The sequence below is a fragment of the Bos mutus genome, chromosome 16 (genome assembly GCF_027580195.1).
Source record: "Bos mutus isolate GX-2022 chromosome 16, NWIPB_WYAK_1.1, whole genome shotgun sequence".
NCBI classification, from domain to species: domain Eukaryota; kingdom Metazoa; phylum Chordata; class Mammalia; order Artiodactyla; family Bovidae; genus Bos; species Bos mutus.
The window spans coordinates 47,822,011-47,847,097 of NC_091632.1; the positions used below are offsets into that span (position 1 = coordinate 47,822,011).

Sequence of the window (25,087 nt, forward strand, 5' to 3'; positions counted from 1 at the left end):
TCTTAGCGACCCCATGGACTGCAGCCCACCAGGCTCCTCCATCCGTGGGATTTTCCAGACAAGAGTACTGGAGTGGGGTGCCATTGCCTTCTCCGAAGTGCTACTAGGGCTAAGAATTTATACAAACATGTTACCTACATTTTTCATAGTTATGACAATTCCACAATTAGGTGTTATTATTTCTATTTCAGAGTTGAGAAAACCATCTCAATGATATGGACTCTGTTGAAGTTCACAGAAGTAAAAAATGGCTGAGTTTTTGAGCTCAAGGACATCTGACTCATGATCTGACAACTCTTTTGTACTGCTGTGGAATTTTATTTCTTCATTTACTCATTCACAAAGTCTTTGTGGAGACTGCATTCTAGTTCCTGGCCTAAATACTGCGATGGAGAGACGAGACTTACTCTCTGCTCATAAGCAGCTCACAGTCTACTAAAAGAAGATAGACATGTAAATTTGAAAGACAGCAATGCAAGAATTTTAGGTACAGTTCTGGAAAGGCATGACAAGGTGTGGGAGAAAGAAATCCTACAGTGCAGAGTAGGACAATTTTACAGCGCTAGCTGGCAACATTCACATAGAGTACCACGTGATTGGTGCCCCATGGAAGGCCAGGGCGCAAATCAGTAGAGGAAGAATCTTTTCTGGCTTCAGCTCTTTTGTTTCTAAGGTGTCCTTCACATTCCTATTAGAGTTATCATTTTAAATGCAGATATAATTATATTAGTGCTTCTCTTTAGCTTTCTATCATCCACTGACTCTGTCACCCACAGAATAAAATCAAAATGTTTTATCAAACATATCAAAGATAATATCTTATCTTTATTCTAGAACAAAGACTGTTCAAGAATTAGCTCATTGTCCATTGATTCAGCCACATTCTGTATCACTTGGCCCTCATGCACTGGTGCTTCATCATTTCAGATCTTACTCTGGGGTTAAGACTCCCAAATGCATTTGGCTATTTTCCCACCTATATGTATTCACACCCAATGTTCTCTCTGTCTGCAGTATTCTCCCCTTTTATCCAGGTGCCAAAGACATGTTTTTTTTTTTTAAGATTTAACTTGAACATCATCTTCTTTGTGAAATGTTAGAGTGGAAGGAACGTGACTTTAAAATCTACCAGAGTTAAAGAAAAATACTGGCTCCATGACTTAAAGATTTGTGCTTGGATAGTTATATATGTCTCTGATCCTTTGTCTCACAATCAAGTAAAGATGATAATACCAACTCACAGGTTGTTGTGAGACTTGGCATAGAATGACTACTCAACGTTCATATATTTTCTTTTTCCCCAGGCAGATTTAATCATTCCTTCCTCTGATCTATCACTAGTTCTTGAACATTCCTTTAGTGTAGGAATCATCTTATGCTCTGATAACAGTATGATCTGCACATTTGTCTTCTTTGCTCCCAGTCTGGAACATCTTTGAGGAAAGAGCCAGTGTTTATTATTTATCCCCAGCAAACCCAAACCAGTTCCAAGAGAATAACAGATGCTTGATAAATATTTGAAAGAAAAAAAAGACAGGGAAAAAATGAGATTGTAAAGATGATAAGATATGGCTTCCATCCAAGAGAACTTCACAGTCTAGCTGGGGAAGTTGGCCTGCATACAACTCAATATAATATATGTCACATTGTGATAAAGGCCATAAATATAAAGAAGGCCAGATTCAGAGGCAGTAGTTCAGACTGGCAAAGGGTAAGTCTTCACAGAGGAAGAATAAAGTCACAAAGGGAGAACTCTGTCCTGCTTACATGGGAAATGTTCACAATTCTAAAAGACTTTAGAACATAGTAGGATGGAAAAGGAAGAAGATAAAACAGTTTCAACATATAAGAAAGTCATTTGCTTATTGTGATGGGACCAATTTAGCTCCCTAATCCAAAATTGCTCTTACACCTTTTTTTGTTAATTCCCAGCATTGCCCTGTTCAGGTTCCCTTATTTAAAATTCAAATTGCCATAGCAAAAGTGGTACTTTCAGGCATTGTGAGTTATTGACCTAAAATTATTTATTATGCCACTGTAGGACAAGCCTGGGGCATAAAAAATATGGGTTTTGGAGGAGAGAAGAAAGGATTTAAGAGTAGAAACAGGGAGCGTGTTTGGAGATCTGTGGTGAGCAGCATGGGGGAAGAGGGTGTGGGAAGGCAGACCTCAGAGTTGTGCTTTGGACAGCAGGATAGAGAGAGCACAACTGAGTCTGTGCCTGTGGACCACTCTCATCTGAGCCCCGAGAGACTCCCACATAGTAATATCAGCATCCTCACATCTGCCTTCTCTTAACCTATCCTTGTGGGTACCACAGCGCCCAGGCAACTTACTCCTTTTGTCAAAGACATTTTTTTTCTCTCCTGGGGAGGACTTCTGGGTGAAATCCCCATTTCACAGGGACAATGCCTGCACACTGTCTTCAGGCTGAGGCAACCTCTCAGACCCTCTCCCTCAACTCAACAAATATCTCTCACAGTATAGGGTTCTGCATACAGTTCCTAGCCTCCACACCCGTCCACACCCTAGCCCAAGTCCCCCATCAAGAGAGTTATCGTTTGCAGAAAGAAATCCTTCAAGCCCAGGGCCTACCCCAGTGGTTCAGGGATGAAGATTCCACCTACCAAAGTAGGAGACAGGGGTTTGATCTGTGGTCCAGGAAGATCCTACATGCTGCAGAGCAACTAAGCCCGTGCACCGCAACTATTGAGTCTGTGCTCTAGAGCCCATGCTCCCCAACAAGAAAAGCCACCGCAATGAAAAACCCATGCACTGCTATGAAGAGTAGGCCCCCGCTCTCTGCAACTAGAGAAAAGCCCGCACAGCAATGAAGATGCAGCAGAACCAAAAGTAAATACATTTTTTAAAAAAGTATTTTTCAAGAAGAAATTCTTCAATCTCAGACTGGACACAGATTTACAAACAATAATTTATTAGGGAAGACAAGCCTACCTCTAGCAATATGGAAGATAATCAAATCTGGACTCTGAGCAGAGATAGCAAAACACTGCTTGAAAAAGCATGTAGCCAGAGGACTTGTATTTATGTATTTATTTAAAACCTACTGTAATGCTTAAAAACATGAACTCCAGATCTGCATATGTGTCTTCAAATTCTAGTTCAGCCCCTTCCTAGCTGTGTCACGTGATACACAATCCTTTAACTTCTGAGTCTCAGTTTCCGTATCTGTCAGATGAATAATATTATCCACCTCACTGAATTGGGGTGAGGATTAGACAGATCAGTTATGTAACTAAGGACACTGTTTGGCATATAAGGGCTCAACTCATATTAGTTATTATTATCATCATTATTATTTCTAATCACAGATTGTACTATTTCTAGATGCCTGGCTTGTAGTTGATGAGCCATGGCATTAATATTTGAAAGAATTACTATTCTCTCTTCACCTTGTTTTACATACTTACCCATCTTCACTTCACAGAAACACAAAATCACCTACTTAAATGTGCTCTTAATGCAGTTTCTAAGTTCAAGATCTTTGATGTGTTCATTCCCCACTGCCATCCATGTCCATCACTATAAATATGTTTCTTGGAGATTTGGACATTCCCAAAGTCTGGGGAAGAAAACTGAGGTGGGGGACAGAGAGTTCATCTCTTTGAGCACCTGACTGCTCAAGTTGAAAGCTGGGGCAAGGTGGTGGGGAAGGTGCAGAGCCAAATGCGCTGATGGACAATGTTTATAACATGAATCTGGAAAGGCGGGAAACAATGAGAGGAGTGAGACCGCTAGCAAGGCATATTCTGCCCTACTGAAAGGCCTTCACTTTGATTTTTTAAAATATGCTTCTGCCAAAAGAAACACAGTCAAAAACTGATTCTGTCCTCATGCTGCCCATTTATAATCTTTCTTACTATCAGCTCTGGTCTGAAATCTACAAGTGGTGTTTTTCAACAGTCTTCAGAGATGTGCCCTTGAGGTGGGGAGTACTCTGGTTACCTGCACTCTGGCCTCAGTGAGGTTCACCCGGCGGGCAAGGTCTTCTCGCACAAACGCATCTGGGTAGTGTGTCCGCTCAAAGACACGCTCCAAAGCCTGCAGCTGACTGCTGTTGAAGGTTGTCCTGTTCCTCCGCTGCTTTCTCTTCTTCTTTTCCTCTGAGTTCAGTTGATCATCTGGAATACAAGAAATTGATGATAAAGGAGCTAAAGTCATGTCAGAGGTCTGGTTTATACCTCTTCACTGTGTATCCACAGTAAAACTGTTTCCTTGGCTCCCATGCTCATCAAAGTGCTAGGGCCAAATGCCACTTTCCAGGTGCAAATACAGGTTTTGGTGCCCTCAAGTTCATACACCAAGAACCCACAGCAGTTCTGATGTTTATTTGTTGCTTCTAAATCTTCAACCAGACCTGAACTGTCAGAGAGATCTTTTCATATGCTCCTTGAAGCCTGTTTTGTCAAAGAGGGCTAAAGAAATATTTCACTCCTCTCTATATTCTCTGGACATCTCCAGAGATGGGGAAAGGAGAAGAGATTGCCTTGGACTTCATTTGTCTTAGGTAATGCTATGTTCATTCACACAGTTTCATAACCGAGGAGCCGAACAATTCCCTGGTTATGTCACCTCAACAAACCCACATCAACACAAATGCAGTTATAAAGGAAAAGCCATATTCAAACAGATAAGAAGGATTTCTGTTTTTCCCATGCATCTTCCTGGAAAAAGAAAATAATCCCTCACTGTTTGTTCAAGGCTCCATGCTGTTGTTGAGTTAGGCATCAAGGGCATCAGCTTAGATCAGGGCTAGTGCTACAACACCTACCCACCCCAGCTGACGCTGTCCTTGAACTCACCAAGAACTCAAGAACAGTCCTGAAAGACCTCTGAACCAGTTTCACCCCAAATTTGAGTTCTAGGGCTTTGAAGTCTTAGGAACCTTTGGAGAATCATGTCCTCAAGTTTTTAGCCATCAAGATTCCTCCTTGATTTTCTCGGAGTTACCCCAAAGGCACCATGGCCAGTTGGTCCAGCCTGCCCAGGGCTGTGAGAGAGTAGTGTGCTCCTGTCCGGCTGCCCTCCCTCGGTTCAGCAGGAGCGTTGGACTTGTGGAGCTGAGCAGGATACCAGCTGTGCTAACATCACTGTCTTAGCCCTCACCCTCATACTCAAGGCACCACAGAGCCCCTGAAGTACTCAGAGATTTACAGCTCGAGTTGCTCAGGCCCAAGTCACATGCTCAGCCTGATGAACCAGACTCACACTTCCAATCGCTTTCCCCACTCATCTTGAAGAAAAATACAAGGAGTGAAAGTGAGGATGGAGGGAAAGAGAGCATGGCCACTTGTTCCACATTCAATGGAAGTAGCTCTCAAGTCGCTTTTTTTCGACATGTAAATTCTCCTGAGGGCTTCCCAGGTGGCACAGTGATAAAGAACCCACCTGCATGGGTTCGATCCCTGGGTTGGGAAGACCTCCTGGAGAAGGAAATGGCAACCCACTCCAGTATTCCTGCCTGGGAAATTCCATGGACAGAGGAGGCTGGAAGGCTAGAGTCCATAGGATCACAAAGACTCAGACATGACTGAGCCACTGAACAACAACAGAAGTCTCCTGACCCTCTGTAACTATGAAAACACAAACACTCAAGAAAACTACTAGTGTGAATCCTGATGTCCCAGGAGGAATGATCCACACCTGAGCTATAGTATAATTCCTGTAGACTGGGGGCATGTTCCAGAGTTGGGTGGGGATTCAGAGTACAGCTTAAATCTAGGAGCTCCCAGCCCAGATCTCTCAGTGCCTACCTGAGGCCTCCAAGACTTCTGCTGAGAGCCCACCTTCTCCACGAGTGCTCCTTCACCAGTGATGCCCTTGGAGCTCAGAACAGAGACTGCTCGTTCCCTCCTGAGAGGTAGAGCACCCGTATACAGTCAGTGCTTGCTGAATTTGTGTCCAGGGAAAATGTGAAACTTTCCCTGTCTTGAGGAAACTGTTTCTGTAGGAAAAAAACCATATGATCTCAACCCCGTCCCCCCATTCCGTGTCTAAGAAGCTGCTGACATTCATTCTTTCATCAATATGGTTGTCTTCAGAATTGACCACCTCTCTGGTTCTTTCCATGGTGGTGCCTCAACCAGGAGCCCTGCTTTGAAGGCGCTTCTGTGACACTCTCAATAAGAAAGAAGGTCAGATCAGTGGCGTCTTGAGAATGAAGCCAGTTTGATTATCATGATTTCTGGGAGTGACTGAACAACAGCAGCAACAACAATCAAAGCCTGGAATATTTCAACAACACCCTTGATTTTACCACCATTTAGCTATTAGAAAAATTACTTTACAACAATGTCAACACTACAGTTCAAACACCTAGGATCATACATCTTTCGGTTGTTGCCTTGCATTTGTATTCTCCTTCATGTTTGAATATATGGAGGCATTCCTGTTGCTCCCATTCTCTTTCCAAATCTTTTTGTTTACAGTTCTACATGTCTTGTGCTTCAGGCTTCTCTCTCTCTCGGTCATTCATGCCTTTATGACAGCACCACAACTGCGTTTCATGTTCCTGTTAAACAGAAGTCTGAAAAAATCTCTAACTTCCATACCGACCCCAGACTGAGACCAGTGATCAGACCCTGGGCCATTTTAATCATGTAAAGGAAATTTCTTATTAATCCAATCCCATGATTTGCTTTCTTTCCTCAGAGGAACTGTTTTCACAGGTATAGCCACAAATTCTAAATCCTTTATGCTGTTTGGGAAGCCCATTTCTTCTTGTACTGCCAAACTGTGATGGAGAACAAGAAGGTTTTATGTTTTGTTCTTAGTGCTACAACCTGCTACAGAACCTCTCAGTAGTTCTCTGAAATCTTCCACTGCTCACTCAAATCCCACTGACTGTCCACCATAAACCACCGACTCCCCTGACGAGGGGGTAAGGGGATGGAGAATTATAGTTTATGACAGAGAATAAATAGCTATGATGACCTGAAAGGATTCCAGCAGAAGTTTCCCAGTGAATGTCCTTGTTGTTTTTAACAAATGAAAACACCAGTCCAGATCATGTTGAAGGTGAGAAAAGACACACAAATGACAGGGGTCCACAGAGTGTGGCTCTGGTAAACATCCTTCAGAGCACAAGTGTAATATAATAGGAAGAGACAGTGAGGGGCCAGCAGACACCACTCAAGCGGCAGCCCTGGGCTTGTCTGTCTTTGCTCACTAATCACGAACTACGAGCTCCCTGTTTTCCCCCAGGAACACAGAACAGGATCCCGTACAGTCTCATCAGCGGCTTGAAAGGAAATGTGGACAAAATACAGCACATTTACAAATGTGAGACATTTGAAACACCTGCGATAAAGACTTAGAATATAAACTCTGGTTGAATATAGGGGAGAGAAACTAGTGTATTTTTATTATTGCTGGAATATTATCTTTCTCGTAAAAACAGCTACTATAAAAGGTCAGTTTAGAAGGATGCTGTTCAAGGATACTGACAGCCAACTGGACATCAGGAAATGGCTAATTCTTTGGAATTCTGGAAGGGGCTTCCCTGGTGGCTCATATGGTAAAGAGTCTGCCTGCAGTGTGGGAGACTACAGTTCGATCCCTGGATTGGGAAGATCCCCTGGAGAAGGAAATGGTAACCCACTCCAGTATTCTTGCCTGGAAAATCCCATGGACAGAGGAACTTGGCAGGCTACAGTCCATGAGTCAGACATGACTGAGCAACTTCACACACTTGGAATTCTGGAACAGGTAGGATTCACCAAAGCGCAGAATAACCACAGGGTGGTGGTGGTTGTTGAGTCGCTCAGTCGCGTCTGACTCTGTCACGACCTCACAGACTATAGCCCATGAGGCTCCTCTGTCCATAGGTTTTCACAGGCAAGAATGCTGGAATGGGTTACCATTTCCTTTCCCAGGGGATCTTCCTGACCTTGGGATCAAACTTGTGTCTCCTGCATTGACAGATTCTTTACCACTGGGCCACCAGGGTATATGGATACATATTTATCAAAATTATGTTTCAAATCCAAGGTGTTTACAGATTTTATGGAAGATTATGTTATGATTGTGTAAATTTCAAGAACGTAGTTATTCTCATGCTTTCCAACAAAAACAAGCAAAAAAAAAATAAGATCACCTGTTTATCTTATTAACAGGTGAATTTTCACTTGATTCATGAGTCATAAAATATTGGCACCACATAAAACCAGAGAAATTATGTAATTCAAACCTCTTATTTTATAGATGAGGTCAGTGAGGCCCAGAAGAATGAAGTGATTTGCCTCAAATCACAATACAAGCTGAAACTGAGCCAGAGCTAGAAGCCAGGACTTCTTTTTTTTTTTATTTAAGTATACTTGATTTACAATGTTGTGTTATTTTCAGGTATATCACAAAGTGATTCAGATATATATATCCAAATATATATCCATATGTATATGAATTTTCTCTCTATATATTATTTTATATATAGTATGTATTTTATATAATATTTTCTATATATAATATACAATATTGTATATGTGTGATATATACTACTTTATATATTACATAGTATCTTATATATGCAATATATATAGTATATGTACAATATGTACAAAAGAATATATACATAATTGTTCAGATTCTTTTCCCTTATAGGTTATTACGAAATATGAGTATCATTTTCTGTGCTATGCAGTGGGTCCTTGTAGGTTATCCATTCTATATATAGTAGTGTGGAAGCCAGGACTTCTATTTCCACCTTACTTTTTAAGTGCAAATGACAATAGACGCCCCACGCAGGAGTGAGACAATTAAGTCAGAGATATAAGTAAAAAAACACTACCCCGGGAAAACTCTGTATCAGTAAAAAGGTTTATCGATACTAGTCATATAAAGAGGGTCTCAGGAAGGGGGTCCATGTGTTCTACATGTTATTTCTGCCAGAAAAGCCATTAAAAAAAATGCAACAATTCTCATGTAGGACAGCTACTTTGATCGAGATGTTCTTGGATTTCCATTTCAAAGGCCTCTGTAAGTCCTTGCTTCACCAGTTAAGCATGTGCAGGGTTACTTTCACACAGCAGTAAACCCTCATCTTCTGTCTTCTCCCCACATTCATATTAGCATTTCTCTTTCTTTCCTTTTAGGACACAGTGCAAAATCTGTTTCCTATGACACACTTTAATTCTACTTTCTCTATAAAATTTGCTGATACCTCCAATCCATATTGATTCCTTCATATCTAAATTCCTATACATATTTTAGTGTATAATCAAATATTTTTTAAAAGTATGATTCATTTCTTTCTATGCAAATGTTTTATCACCTCAATGCACTCAGGTATTTCTATAAAAAAGACATAAGGTCTTTTGATAAATTAAGTGACAATAAAATTTGAAAGAGTATTGTGGTATAGAAGTAATTTCAGAAAATTAGAACCTTGGTGATTTGTGGGTGTGTTTGTCACTCAGTCATGTCTGACTCTTTCTGACCCCATGGACCCCATGTAGTCTGCCAGGTTCCTCTGTCCATGGAATTCTCCAGACAAGAATACTGGAGTGGGCTGCCATTCCCTTCTCCAGGGGATCTTCCCAACCCAGGGATCAAACCTGGGTCCCCTGCACTGCAGGCAGATTCTTTACTATCGGAGCCACCAGGACCCACCCTGGTGATTTAACTAAAGTTTAAGAGGATGAATCATGTCTGAATTCCAATTAGTCTTTTTAATAGCATATAGCAAATAATTAGGTTAACATTATCTTTTTGTCCCTGGTAAAATTATTTATCTGTAGAGGAAGAAAACATTCTTTTACCATGTTTCTCTTTTAAATAGCTTCATCATCAGATTTAAAGATGGGAGAGAGCTTCTGACTCTTCCCTAAATGAAGGAGCTAGTCCTTCATTTTTATTTCCTACAAGATAAGTAGATCTAAGATAATGAATAATTGAAACAAACAGGAGGAAGAGTCTTAAAGAGAATGGAGTTTCCAATGGAATAGGATGTTAGAATACTTATCAAGCTCCTCTTTAGAAAAGAAAGCTCTAAATTCTAGTGAGGAGACGCCTCAGGCTTTCATGGAGAAGTTAAAGAGAACAATAGCTCCGTTCTTGACTCTAGCTTGAAATTCACTCAGAACTTGACTTGGGACTGCTGAAGTTACACTGAAGGGAGGGTGGAGAAGACAGGGAGGAGTGTCAGCCTCAAGCCTGAGGACCAGACAGCAGACAGTGATCCCTCCTCACTAAGGCTTTGTACTCCCCACTTGGGCTCCAGTTAACTCCCAAAGACCCTGACCCTCTCCTGCTCTGTATCTTGTGGGAGACTCGAGATTCCAAATCGGTCAGCCAAATGTAATTTAAAGGTACAGCAAAAACATATTTTAGGGATAAAATCTGAAGAAAAAAATGTGTTTCATATGCCTGAGTCACATCCATTTGAGAAGAAATCTGATGCAAGAAGATAAAATGCCAGCTTCAGTAGCAGAAACCAACCACCACATCAAAGCCTGTCATCTGTCTTTTGGTTGAAAACATGGCAAGCAAGCAGATCTACAGAGGAGCCCGCTGATCATTTTATGGGCATTGAAGAATGTTTTCAAAGGAACTTATATTGCACAACAACTACTTACTTTAATGGGATTTGTGTGGTTCAGGCCCTGTAACCTTTGGAAAATTGAAGGGAAGTATAATTGTAAAAGCCACTAAAAACTGTTTAGCTTTTATTGCAAGGCTTATGAAAAGCAGTGAGATACAGCTGTGGCATTCATTTGTGTTTCTTTGGTTACACTAAGCTCCAATTCTAATTAGGACAGCATCCTTTTAATAAGTGCTCTGATAAACGGCACATAGGTCCTTCACTGGGATGACTGTAGACTGAGTTTAGCACATCCCAGTGACCAAAGCCAAGTTCAGTAGCACATCCAGATCTCAGCAGCATACGCAGGATCTTCCACCACTCAATGCCAGCAACTGTCAACAGGGACCAGGATTTTTAGCACAAGGAACTCCACTCCAATGGAGTGGAATGAAACAACACTGCCAATGGTAGATGGCAGTCTGGATGGGACGCGAGTTTGGGGAAGAATGGATACATGTATATGTATGGCCAAGTCCCTTTGCTGTTCACCTGAAACTATCACGATGTTATTAGTCAGCTCTACCTCAATGCCATCTGAGCTACCAAGGAAGCCCTACTGAAGACAGAAAGAGAAGAGAGAGACAGAGGAGGAGATGGTTGGATGGCATCACCAATGCAATGGAATTAACTTGGGCAAACTCCGGGAGATGGTGGGGGACAGGGAGGCCTGGCATGGTGCAGTCCATGGGATCATGAAGAGTCGGGCACGACTTGGCTACTGAACAACAACAAAACCCCAATACAAGATACAAAGGAGAGTGACCAGGTTTCAGGCAATACAAATGTCCAACTGTACAGCTGTGATTCATCTTATGGTGAATTATCACATCTCAGCTGCCAGAACCTGAACTTTGCATGATGATCGTTGACGAGTACAGATTTCCTTTATCATCAACTTGGTATACACGTGGTTTACTTTTAGTCAAGTATGAGTCATAAACCTTAGATTGTAGGATTAAAACACCTTAAATATTTGGAGAGTAAATGTTCTTTGCAGAAGAAAATGTTTTAGAAATGTGTGAAATAACATTATTTTGAATGGGTTTCACCCAAAATATGGATCAGTGACTCTGTGTAAAGCTGTAGTGGTTTCATGCAGATTCAGGTAAAAGTTGAAAGCTCTTTGAGTATAGCCAAGTCTCATTTGAAATAGAAAACACTGGCAAATATGAGGCATCATAATAGTGTGTACTGCTCTTCACTTCATCTTATATATTTTCTTTTACCTCTGTAGGAAATCCATTTCCATAGAGTCAAAAATACCAACACAATCCACATCACCTTATCTACTTTAACTGTCTTAAGACATTTTTCTGAAAGGACAGCTGACCAGAATCTTGAGGATATCTGGTAAAAAGCAAATCTTCCCATGTGGCTCTACTGGGACTATGTTGATAATTTCCCCTATGCTGTCATTTTCCATGTTACTCTGGGTCTATTTTAGACTGTAATTTCAGAGTACAAAGTTTATGTATTTAATTGAAGCTCTTTCCAATGCTCAGTTCAATTCAGTTCAGTTGCTCAGTCGTGTCTAACTCTTTGCAACCCCATGAACTGCAGCATGCCAGGCCTCCCTGTCCATCACCAACTCCCAGAGTTCACCCAAACCCATGTCCATTGAGTCGGTGATGCCATCCAGCCATCTCATCCTCTGTCGTCCCCTTCTCCTCCTGCCCCCAATCCCTCCCAGCATCAGAGTCTTTTCCAATGAGTCAACTCTTTGCATGAGGTAGACAAAGTACTGGAGTTTCAGCTTTAGCACCATTCCTTCCAAAGAACACCCAGGACTGATCTCCTTTAGAATGGACTCAGTGAATACAAAGTAGTAATCAGATATAAATTATTCATACATTAGAACTATCTTAGGAGTACACAATAATATTGGCTTGGCCAAAAAGTTCGTTCAGATTTTCCCAGCTGATGTTACAGAAAGCATGAACTTTTTGGCTAACTCAGTACCTTCTCTTTGATAAAGACATAAAATTCTGGCTTCAGATATGTAAACTACTCCCAATTTCTCTATGGATGAATCACTTATTTACCCATTTTTCAATTCATTTCTGGATGTCAAGAAAAGTGGGAAATGAGAGTGTTTTAATGAGAAGCAACTACACTATAATCGGGAGAGTACAGCGGAATAGAGAAGCGAGGTCACTGGCTTGGCAATCAGAATGACCTGTGTTCTCCAATAGGCCCTGCTACTTCATCAGCTGTGTGGACTTGGGTAAGACACTTTACTTCTCTGAGCCTCAATATTCAAAACAATAAAATGGAATAAAGACTATGTACTTCCTAGGGTCATTTGAAAATTCAACAAACACAGAGCAGGCAGACAGACTGACACATAGCAGTCAATCTGTAAGTGGTGGATTTTACAGCAACCACGGCTGCTGTGATTTTTCCTTGGAGAGGGACTAGTCAAAATCACTGCTGTTCTTCCTTTTTTATTCTGTTTTTTTCTTCTATTCACTGCTTGCTGGTATCTAAGTGCTCACTAAGAGCTCTATCACAGCCTAACAGGGGAGATGGTGAGAAAAACATTCAAATATGTTGCTATGGCTTAGTTAGGTTTGATGGGGGAGCATCGTTGAGATCTAGGGAGGCTGAAAAATGAGTAAAAACTTTGTAAATTAAAAAGAACTGAAACATGACCATCAACTCAAAATTGTACAAGGAAATCATGCATTGAAGTTTGTCCCGAAAGCCCCATTTGGATCTCTTTGCTTACTGCTAATCAATTTCCTGGCTCTCTAACAAGGCAATTTTCCTTTCTCAATACAAATTTTGAAAAGAAACATTCAGAAAGCAGGCAGATTCCAACACTCAAAGACAGGTAAGCAACCTACTCCTTTAACAAGTCATCTCACTGAAAATGAGTGAAAAAGAAAGAGACAGGAAGAAGGAAGACAGCCAAGAGCTAAACCCAGGCTATGAAAATTCAATGATTCCTCAGGCTGTTTGCCTTGGGTTGACTAATTTGGTTGCCACATGTCTAAAAACACAAAAGTTGGGTCATATTACTCAATATTTATTCAGTGACTTTTTTTTTTCTAAATGTCTGAGCGCCTTGATGAATTCCAAAAGGATACAAAGAAACCAAGGAAAGCAAAGTTCTGGGAAAGGAGTGAGTTCTGACTGAGATTTTAAAAGCTTTCTAAAATTGCAATATTCCAGGTGTGTGGTCCCCTTGGAAGCGTGGGGCATTTGAGTAGGATTACAAACAAAGCTCCAGAGGAGTCATAAGCCACTGCCTTCTTTGGGTAGCATTTTTCCTTTGTAGTAAGGCTTGTTGTCATTTTGTAAAAGACACAACATCAATCTCAACATTAGCTGTAGAAACTGGTGTCTTTATGGGAGGCAACTGCCATGAGTCATTTTTTTTTAATGATTCATTTTTGGGGGGTAAAAATTTTTAATGTACTGAAGGAAAATGGTAAAAAAAAATAGGTTTCTTTAAAAATATATATCCAGCAAGGATCTCATTCAAGTATGAAGGAGAAATCAAAAGCTTTTCAGACAAGCAAAAGCTGAGAGAATTCTGCACCACCAAACCAGCTCTCCAACAAATACTAAAGGATATTCTCTAGACAGGAAACACAAAAATGGTGTATAAACTCGAACCCAAAACAATAAAGTAAATGGCAACGGGATTATACTTATTAGTAATTACCTTAAACGTAAATGGGTTGAATGCCCCAACCAAAAGACAAAGACTGGCTGAATGGATACAAAAACAAGACCCCTACATATGTTGTCTACAAGAGACCCACCTCAAAACAGGGGACACATACAGACTGAAAGTGAAGGGCTGGAAAAAGATTTTCCATGCAAATTGGGACCAAAAGAAAGCAGGAGTCACAATACTCAGATAAATTAGATATCAGATAAATTAGACTTTAAAACAAAGGCTGTGAAAAGAGACAAAGAAGGTCACTACATAATGATCAAAGGATCAATCCAAGAAGAAGATATAACAATTATAAATATATATCCACCCAACATGGGAGCACCGCATTATGTAAGACAAATCCTAACAAGTATGAAAGGAGAAATTAACAATAACACAATAATAGTGGGAGACTTCAATACCCCACTCACACTTCTGGATAGATCAACTAAACAGAAAATTAACAAGGAAAAAAAAAAAAAAACCATGTATCTATAAAGTTCACTAAAAAAAAATATATATATATATATAAAGCTAGAGGCAGGTAGCAATGAAGGAGATATACATAAGTAGGAAGTCAGCTCAGCTCTTGAAAGGACAGTACTGGTAGAACAAGACTCTTTTATTTGGATAAAACAAAAGACAATTATGAGGCATTTGAACACTTAAGAGTAGAAGCATGACTTCTATTTCCTTATGTTTTTCATCTCAAGTTAAAAGGACAGATGCCTAGAGCAGAGAAAGCCACTGAGAACAGACAATTAGTTTTTCCTCACAATAAAGATGGAGCCAAGGATAATTCCGTAACACTGTCTACAGTAGGTGAAGCAGGCTGAAGAGGAAATTAAAGCCCTTCTCAGGTATTACTCTGGTCTCTGACATCAAACTAATTCAGTTCAGTTCAGTCGCTCAGTCGTGTCCGACTCTTTGCGACCCCATGAACCACAGCATGGCAGGCCTCCCTGTCCAACACCAACTCCCGGAGTCCACCCAACCCATGTCCATCGAGTCGGTGATGCCATCCAACCGTCTCATCCTCTGTCGTTCCCTTCTCCTCCTGCCCTCAATCTTTCCCAGCATCAGGGTCTTTTCAAATGAGTCAGCTCTTTGCATCAGGTGGCCAAAGTATTGGAGTTTCAGCTTCAACATCAGTCCTTCCAATGAACACCCAGGACTGATCTCCTTTAGGATGGGCTGGTTGGATCTCCTTGCAGTCCAAGGGGACTCTCAAGAGTCTTCTCCAACACCACAGTTCAAAAGCATCAATTCTTCAGCACTGAGCTTGCTTTATAGTCCAACTCTCACATCCATACATGACCACAGGAAAAACCATAGCCTTGACTAGATGGACCTTTGTTGGCAAAGTAATGTCTCTGCTTTTGAATATGCTATCTAGTCATATCAGTCTTGGTCATAACTTACCTTCCAAGGAGTAAGCGTCTTTTAATTTCATGGCTGCAGTCACCATCTGCAGTGATTTTGGAGCCCAGAAAAATAAAGTCTGACACTGTTTACACTGTTTCGCCATCTATTTCCCATGAAGTAATGGGACCAGATGCCATGATCTTCGTTTTCTGAATGTTGGGCTTTAAGCCAACTTTTTCACTCTCCTCTTTTACTTTCATCAAGAGGCTCTTTAGTTCCTCTTCACTTTCTGCCATAAGGGTGGTGTCATCTGCATATTTGAGGTTATTAATATTTCTCCCAGCAATCTTGATTCCAGCTTGTGCTTCCTCCAGCCCAGTGTTTCTCATGATGTACTCTACATATAAGTTAAATAAGCAGGGTGACAATACACAGCTTTGACGAACTCCTTTTCCTATTTGGAACCAGTCTGTTGTTCCATGTCCAGTTCTAACTGTTGCTTCCTGACCTGCATACAGGTTTCTCAAGAGGCAGGTCAGGTGGTCTGGTATTCCCATCTCTTTCAGAATTTTCCACAGTTTATTGTGATCCACACAGTCAAAGGCTTTGGTGCAGTCAATAAAGCAGAAATAGATGTTTTTCTGGAACTCTCTTGCTTTTTGATGATCCACTGGATGTTGGCAATTTGATTTCTGATTCCTCTGCCTTTTCTAAAACCAGTTTGAACATCTGGAAGTTCACAGTTCATGTATTGCTGAAGTCTGGCTTGAAGAATCTTGAGCATTACTTTGCCAGCGTGTGAGATGAGTGCAATTGTGCAGTAGTTTGAGCATTCTTTGGCATTGCCTTTCTTTGGGATTGGAATCAACACTGACCTTTTCCAGTCCTGTAGCCATTGCTGAGTTTTCCAAATTTGCTGGCATAATGAGTGCAGCACTTTCACAGCATCATCTTTCAGTATTTGAAATAGCTCAACTGGAATTCCATCACCTCCACTAGCTTTGTTTGTAGTGATGCTTCCTAAGGCCCACTTGACTTCACATTCCAGGATGTCTGGCTCTAGGTGAGTGATCACACCATCATGATTATTTGGGTCATGAAGATCATTTCTGTACAGTTCTTCTGTGTATTCTTGCCACCTCTTCTTAATATCTTCTGCTTCTGTTAGGTCTCTACCAATTCTGTCCTCTATTGAACTGAATAGAACTAAATTGAATAAAGACTAAAATTTGCCAAAATGGTCAACATGATAAGATTGATATTTTTAAACAATGTTTAAGAGAAGGGAATTTAAAATTCTCTTTAAAGAATTAAAAAAGCCAAAGTGTAACCAGTGATTTAAAGTTGGACATTTTTTGAGAACTCTATCACACTATAACATCTCTAGGTTTCAACATTTTTGTCTGTAAAATGAGTTGCTTTAAGATATAAGCAATACATTTTTTAAAATTATAACAACTAGGTGTACACATTTCCTCCTATTTTGCTTTAAATTCTGTTATGAAGCAATTGTGGAAATTGACAGTTGGGGCTTTAGGTTAGCAATCAGGAGGCTCAGATCCTAACTCAATAGGATTACTGACCAAATCTCTGATGTTAGGCTTCAGTGTCCTTACTGGAAAAATTATAGGTTGGACTTGGTAACAAAGATCTCTTTCAAATCCAGAATTGTGGGTTTTTAGAATTGCTTTCAAATTATCAGCATCTAGCCCAATAGAAAATTTTTAACAATTGTCTGTTTCAGGCAATGACTGAATCGTGTTCTTTTGTTTTTGTTATGCTTTTGGTTTGGTTTTGTTCTTGTCTTTGTTTTGGAAAATCTTTCACTAGACGATGCACTGGATGAAGACTGTTCTGTAATTACTCATTCCTGGAGGAAGCTGAGGTGATTGACCTGTTCCTCCATGCTCAGAGTACTCTGCAGAGATAGGTCTTCAAGTTGAAATTAACGTGAATCTTAATTTAACAAAAAATTAGTTCACCCATTAAGTATAGTCTAGGGAAAGAGAAAATTTAAGAGGTTTCTAATAGCTCAGTTGGTAAAGAAGTGAAAGTCACTCGGTCATGTCTGACTCTTGTGACCCCATGGACAGTAGCCTCCCAGGCTCCTTTGTCCATGGGATTCTCCAGGCAAGAATACAGGAATGGGTTGAATCCGCCTGCAATGCAGGAGACCCCGGTTTGATTCCTGGGTCAGGAAGATCCCCTGGAGAAGGGATAGGCTACCACTCCAGTATTCCTGGGCTTCCCTTGTGGCTCAGCTGGTAAAGAATCTGCCTGCAATGTGGGAGACGAAGGTTCGATCCCTGGGTTGGAAAGATTCCCTGGAGAAGGGAAAGGCTACCCACTCCAATATTCTGGCCTGGAAAATTCCTTGGGGTTGCAAAGAGTAGGACACAACTGAGTGACTTTCACAAAGAAGCAGTTATTTTAACATCAGGTGGTGCTAGTGGTAAAGAATCCACTTGCCAATGCAGCAGATGTGAGAGATGCGAGTTCAGTCTCTGGGTCCGGAAGATCCCCTGGCCATGGCAACTCACTCCAGTACTCTTACTTGGAGAATCCCATTGACAGAGGAGCCAGGTGGGCTACAGTCCACCTGTATAGGTTTGCAAAGAGTCAGATACAACTGAAGCAAAGGGGAAAAAAAAAAAAAACAGAAATGAAAATAACGCCGTTTCTATTGCTACTTCTCCTAGTTTTGACCACCTAACCACGGGTTGGGTGACAGCAGACTTACTGAAACACTGTCTATGTCAACCACTTCAGACCAATCCCCAAATTGGTGCCGCTGAGAACAATTACACCTATTCTTGACCTACACATCCTCTCACTATCAACGTCTTCATTCATTCAAACAAATATTAAGTATCTACTACACACCAGGCAAGCGGATGCTCTGAGAAATAGAGAGATATTATACATAGTCCACCTTCAAGGAACTTTATAATTTATTTGGGAAATGAGGCCACAGGTCCTTGAAATATAAAGTAATAACAGAGAAAAGATATTCCAGTAGATGTGGTGGCCATCAGAGCCATTAACGAGTGAAGGATAATGGAGACACAGAAGTGGGTGGTGAGAAGACAGTTAGCATGAGCCTCTCTCTGTCATGTGTGAGTTCAGCAACACTTCCTCAGCTGCATTATGACGTGTCCCTCCATTCACCCCATTCCAACTGTGCAACTGATGATGTGACAAATCACACCTTCCTCATTTTTCATTCATGTTCTTCTTTGATCTTGTATGTCTTTGCCTAACCACACATTCTAGGCCTTTCCCTATATCCACTGACTCTTTATACCATTAACCTGTCAGCTCTTTATAGAGACCTTCTCTGATCACCAAGCAGAAGTAACCTTGGTGTAACTATTGCCCTTCCAACATCTGAATGAACCATCTGCTTTGTAACTTGTGACAATTTGTAATTATTGTTGTTGGTTGGCTCACACACTAGAACATGAGCTTCAAGGGGGCAGGAACCTTTTCTGACTTTTAACTGTAGTATCCCACCCTCTAGCATTAGTGCCTGATATACTTTAGGCTCTTTTCTTTGAATGACTGAATGAATATATGTTAACTGTGCTTGGTGAAAATGCCTATTCCGTACACCTCGTTGATTCACACTCAGCCATCAAACCTGACAGCCCTTTCAGGGATGAGCTTCTATAAAGTCTTGGCACACAAACTTTCCTGTTATGAAGGGTTACTGCATTCTCTACAAGGCATGTAAATTCCAGAGGCATGTGTTATCTGGGGCTTTCATGCACTTTCTTTGTATATGACTCCCCATCAGTAATTATCTCTCTAGTTAGAAGAAAGCCTTGAGGCAGGTAAGTATGTAGAACAGAGCTCTATACTTCTCAATAGCACTCATTAAATGTTTGACCTTGGTGATGATGACACATATAGAATTACTGAACATTTTAGTTCTGACCTGATCTAGTTATATCTGTTCTAAAAATACATGTTTGGCTTTAGGTTGGATTCTCTTCTAATTAGTCATTTCTAGTCACTGTGTTTCTGTTCCCTTTCACTGGTAAAGGAGCTTGGGAAAAAGCATGACTAATTCATTCTCCAACATACAAGAACATTACTGTCTGTCAGCCACACCTAAACCTTAATTATATGGTGATTTCCTCTCTAGGGATATGTGACTTTTAACTAGTAAGGAAGCCGATGCACTAAGGTCATCTGAGAGAAAAAAAGATTTTGGGCAAAGCACTCAAAAATCCATGAGGGATAATCTTATTCCACTGAATCATGTCCCCTGCTGTTGAACAGCCCTAAAGAACTCCTTGTTAATAGGTGATTCTGTCTGCCTGGAGTGGAAATCTATGAGTAATCTCTATGTCACTGTGACTCATGTCATAGCCACCACTTCCAACTCCCCATCATGTGAGGGTTGGCAAGAAGACTTTATACTGCTTAACTAATAACAGGAAGAAGCCAGGAGAGAGGAAAGACCTAATAACAAGTTTTATTGATTAAAAAGAAGATAGTTAGAAATGGAGGATGACCAAGGGTAAGAACAGTGGCTTTTTAGTCACCACCTAAATCACTCTCTTCCTTGACAGCTGTTTCCAGTGTGTCTTTAATGCAATACAGCCGTTCTTCCTTCCACATCCTTGAGTTTTTTTTTTAAAGATTTCTCTGCCTTGAGGTTTTTTTTCTTCCCCAGCTTTTAAGTTACTTTCAAGAAAGGACTTCATAGCAATATGCTGAACCAAGAAGAAAGACAAACCGGGACAAACTAGAGTGGAATTCGACTACAAAACCATTCTTTAGTCACTGATAGAACTTTCATTTGCTGCCTTTCTTCTTTCCCCTCTATTCTTCTGCAATTCTAAGTAAAATGGTGTAGGATTTGACAATGTGGGTAGCTTACCGAAAGGTAGAACCTTTAAAACAAAGTATCTCTGAAATAAAATGGAAGATTTTATGAACTCAGGTGACTCACACACATACACACACACACAAAAACCAAACCATAATATGGATTAGGTATGTAGGTAGGAGAAGAGATTTTGGGGAAAAAAAGTTATGTTTGCTATAAATTGGTTAAAGAAAGTATGCATATGGAGTGCAGGTGAGACCGTCCTAAATTGCAGCTTTACATTTTTGAAATCTAGCCAAAGAGGGAGTTACCTATAAGGAAATCAGGTCCCTTTCTGGCTATTCAGTTGTGCTTTGCAGACCCGCTGGTAGTCTTCTTCACTTTATTCTATTTGGTTGTTTTCATACTAAGATTTTCCAGAATTAGTGGTCATACTTCCCTTGAAAACATCATTAAATTTCTTTCTTTACTAATGATCTGTCAATCTGGGAGTAAAGCTGCTTGGCTGGAGGATTATCATGATTTTTCTCTCCTGAAGATGTCCAGTTTTAGCACCAGCCTCAGCACTTCCCAAAAGCTGAACGGGCACTAACTTTGTTGGCCACTAAGCCTAGGGGGTCACCAAGTGGCATCGGTAGAGTTAACTTTTTGACTAGAGAGAGTCTATTTGTATATCAAAGTTTATCTCTAATTAATCATAGCACCAGATCAGATTTTCACAATAGTGATTTTATACCCTTTCCTAGCAATCCGATGCTCATGTCTTTTAATAGAATTTTATTATAAAGACAATTTTATATAATTGGCAGGGTTGGGGTGGGGAGGTACGCCAGTGGGTAAAAGTCAGATAACCTGGGTTCCTGACCTGTCTGGTTCTAAAAATTCATGTGATTTTTTTTTTTCCTAGTCATGTGATCTTAAGGATGTACCTTTGCCAAGCTTGGTTTCCATCTCTACTGTTATCAAATAGGGCATGTCATTAGACTTTTAAATATCTTTTCCTGATTTTAAATTGTAAATGCTTCTTCAAATAGTTGACCAGTGAAAAAAATCTGTGCCCTCAGAGAGGTATATAGTAAAGAATAATATATTTGTTTCCTAATTATCTCAAATTTGGGAATCTATAATTATATAATCCCATGGATACACATTTTTGTGGTCAAATCTGTAGTATTCTCGATGCTTTAAATAACATTACTGATGATCTTTGTGGATGTTTTTATTTCAACATTGCATAGATGCTCATTTTCTTTTAGATAAACTTTAAAGAAAATGTTTAGATTTAGCAGGTATTCAGACTCAGACATGACTGAATGACTAACACACACACACACATACACAAACAATTCAAAAGAAAGTAAAGATGAAAAAACATTTTATAAAGTTCCGAAATTTTAAAATAATCTGATATTTAGAGGTGGGGGACATATTTTATAAAACGTCTGTGTGTATATGCATGTGTGTGGGCCTGTGTGTGTCTGTATAAGTGTGTGTATGACTCAGAGAATCCTGGGTTGAACTGCAACAGTGCTATATACACGAGAACCAGAAGCAGATCCAATTGCCCACAGTGGAAAGGACCAGTTCTTGGCATTGTGAAAGATGTTACTTGTTTGGGCTTTCCACATAGCCCACTGAAACTGCAAAGACCGATCATTATTACTTAATCTCATGCCAGCTATATCTGGTAACTCACTTTGACATATTAGTTTCTAGGTAGGAGCTCACAGACAATGGCTCGTGTAATATCAGTGCCAGCTGGACTCAGCTGTAAACAACAACAACAAAATCTTAAATAGATATTTCAGATGTTTAAAACTTAAATAGGCCAAGACAGAGTGTATAAAGCTCCAAGTAAGTCAATTGCCAAGTTGTGCTGGTCGGTACAACTAAGTGCTGTATCAATGTGCTTAGTCATTCAGTTGTGTCTGACTCTTTGCAACCCCGTGGACTGTAGCCCACATCTGCCAAGGGAGTGGGTTGCCATTCCCTTCTCCAGCGGATCTTTCTGACCCAGGGATTGAACCAAGGTCTCCTGCATTGCAGGCAGATTCTTTACCGTCTGATAGTCTTAAATTGTTGCATAACGTAGACACAGAGGAAGGAAAGTGACATAAAAGGAGTAGGAGTGCATTAAAGATGAATCACTAAGGAGGCTTTTAATTAAACTTGGAGACTTTATATATTGACACTATCCCACCAGGACCCAAGTAACATGCAAACCTTTAGAACCATTTGCAGTATATGTTTCAAAGTCCAGACCAAAGCAACTAGGTAGGTTTTATGGGTCCCTCTAGAAAAGCAGTTTCTTGTCAGGGCTGGAAAAATAATGTTACAATGGATCCAGTAACAACAGAATTTAGGCCTGTTAGTTGCATTGCAAGTTGATGCCTCTTCCAAAAGGAGAGAATCCAAAAAAACAATTTATTCCCCAGGCTAAGAGAATAACTCTGACATTTAGGATTAAGAAGAGTTTGGTGTGTAGTCTGTCACACACAAGGTGCAGATCTGTTGGGGCAGATCTGTCTACCATTTTATTTGTTTCAACAAAGACTATCACGATGGCGAGTTTCTCCAGGATCATCCCTTGTGGGGGCTCAGGACAGGAGACAGGAAGACGTATGTCACTGGTTCTCCCAAGTCTAGTTTGCTTTGCAAGGTTCCTCTAAGCATACAGAACAGCTGAGAAGGCAAGTTTGCAAAGAGTCCTATACAATGACTGCAGTGACCATTGACCAATAAATCAATTCCATCTTTGTACCCTACTTAACCTTTGGATATGATGAATATTTGGAGAGTGTTTTTTGTGGTCTCAAGCCAGAAGTTAACCACAGCCTAGAGATTTTTAAACCTCAGGAAAAGAACTAGAAATCTGTGTCTCCCACTTTATTCTCAGTGCAGTTGGAGAGCACAGAATTCCATTAGAGAGAGACAATGTAATTGTGTTCATAACTTCTGAGGGTTGAGAGGCTGCATTTATATGGTGTCTTTCGTCCAAAGATCATAAAGCACCTCACATATGTTATTTCATTTATATTCCAAATGTCTTTATGGTATAAGAAATGAGAAGAGTACTTAATACAATTTTAAGGAAAAATATATATTGATAATTTAATACAGTTCAGCAAAACTAAGTAACATTAATTTAATATACAAGGGAAACCAATGTTTGTTGGCATTCAGAATTTTAAATGGACAGTGGATAAATTCATTATTTTTATCTTTAATGAAAAATTTTATTTTACTTGTCCCAACTCTTCTTGATCACATCAATTGTTCTCTTTTCTTAACTCTAATTGCTTTAAGTGCTTGGTTCACACAATTTAACACATTGTTACACAGCGTACCATTGTCTCAATAGCTACTCAAAGGGAGAGACTGGCGTGTACTGGAAATGACACTAACGAGAAGATGGAGCCTTGAGTGCCCATCTCGTCTGCCCCTCACTATCATTCAACAAATTCACATCCTTCCTATGCTCCAGTTTCTTTACTAACAAATGAAAAAATCTTAATGGATTGTTGTGAGTTTCAAAGAAGATGGTTTTCATCTTTAAAATACTATGCATATAAATAAGACACTATTATTGTAAACTCTGTGAAGGCAGAGACAATGTTTTGTACCTTTCTTATCTATTTTCCAGGATCTGGTGTGATGTTGCATTAAGATGATTTCCCAAGTACTTAACTAATATTTCTCAATTACAAAGTTACTGAGTACTTACTATTTTCCAAGAATCATTCTTCAGAACTTTATATGGACTATTTTATATTTCATTAAGAGGTCATATTATTATTATCCTCATGTTGCAGATGAAGAAACCTAGGCTGAGAGGGATTGAGCAGCCTGACCAGGGGCACAGAGCTGACACTTGACCCTTGGCAGTTTGGCTACAGAGCCTAAGTTTTAAAATGCTTTACTCTGCTTGTCTTTCAAAGAACTGTCATTCTTTCCTCAAAGAATGCAGAGATTATGAAACTTCCTTCCTAAAGCTATCAAAAGACAGAAGAACCTTTTAAGAAGTACACAGAAATTTGTGGGCATGTGTTGGGTATAATTTTAACTGAGAATTTGAAATACATAAATATACCGACTTCTTCATATATATGATTGGGTTGCAATCGTATGATTTGTATAAGAGGTGTTTCATTCAGAGAAATACTTCTGAGCATTTGATTTGGCAAAATATTAAATGCTGAAGTTATAGCCTACAAGATATTTCTATTCTTCTCCTGATCATCTAGTTACAAATTCTTCCCAGAATTATGGGAGGATAAATCCAATTATGTACAAGGCCAATGGGAACAAGATAATTGCATAGATCTAGTACCCATCCATTACACTCAGCATCATCAATCACTGAACTGCCACAACCTCAGCTTTCTGGAATCCCCAGTTGTTTGAAATACTCTGCTATTGCCATTTATGGAAGAACCATATTATACTGTCTTTGTCTTGAGTGCTATCAAAATAAAATTAAAAAATTAAGTGTTTATCCTTGAAAGGGTGTGATAGAACAATGGAAAACATGAGAACAAAATCAAAATTTGACATATGAACATAGACATCAGAACCTCAATCAAAGGATCTGGTTAGCCCCACTAAGAAATTAATTTGG

The 25,087-nt window shown here is 40.0% G+C and overlaps 1 protein-coding gene across 3 annotated transcripts in view; it reads right to left on the minus strand.

Moving 5' to 3' along the window:
- PRRX1 (paired related homeobox 1) overlaps positions 1 to 25,087 on the minus strand; it is an 86,322-nt gene that overhangs the window by 21,593 nt on the left and 39,642 nt on the right. For all 3 annotated transcript variants that reach the window (XM_070385312.1, XM_005902391.3, XM_005902392.2), the window contains exon 2: positions 3,967 to 4,142. In XM_070385312.1, coding sequence (XP_070241413.1) covers positions 3,967 to 4,142 — 176 coding nt within the window. The remainder of the gene's footprint in view (positions 1 to 3,966; positions 4,143 to 25,087) is intronic.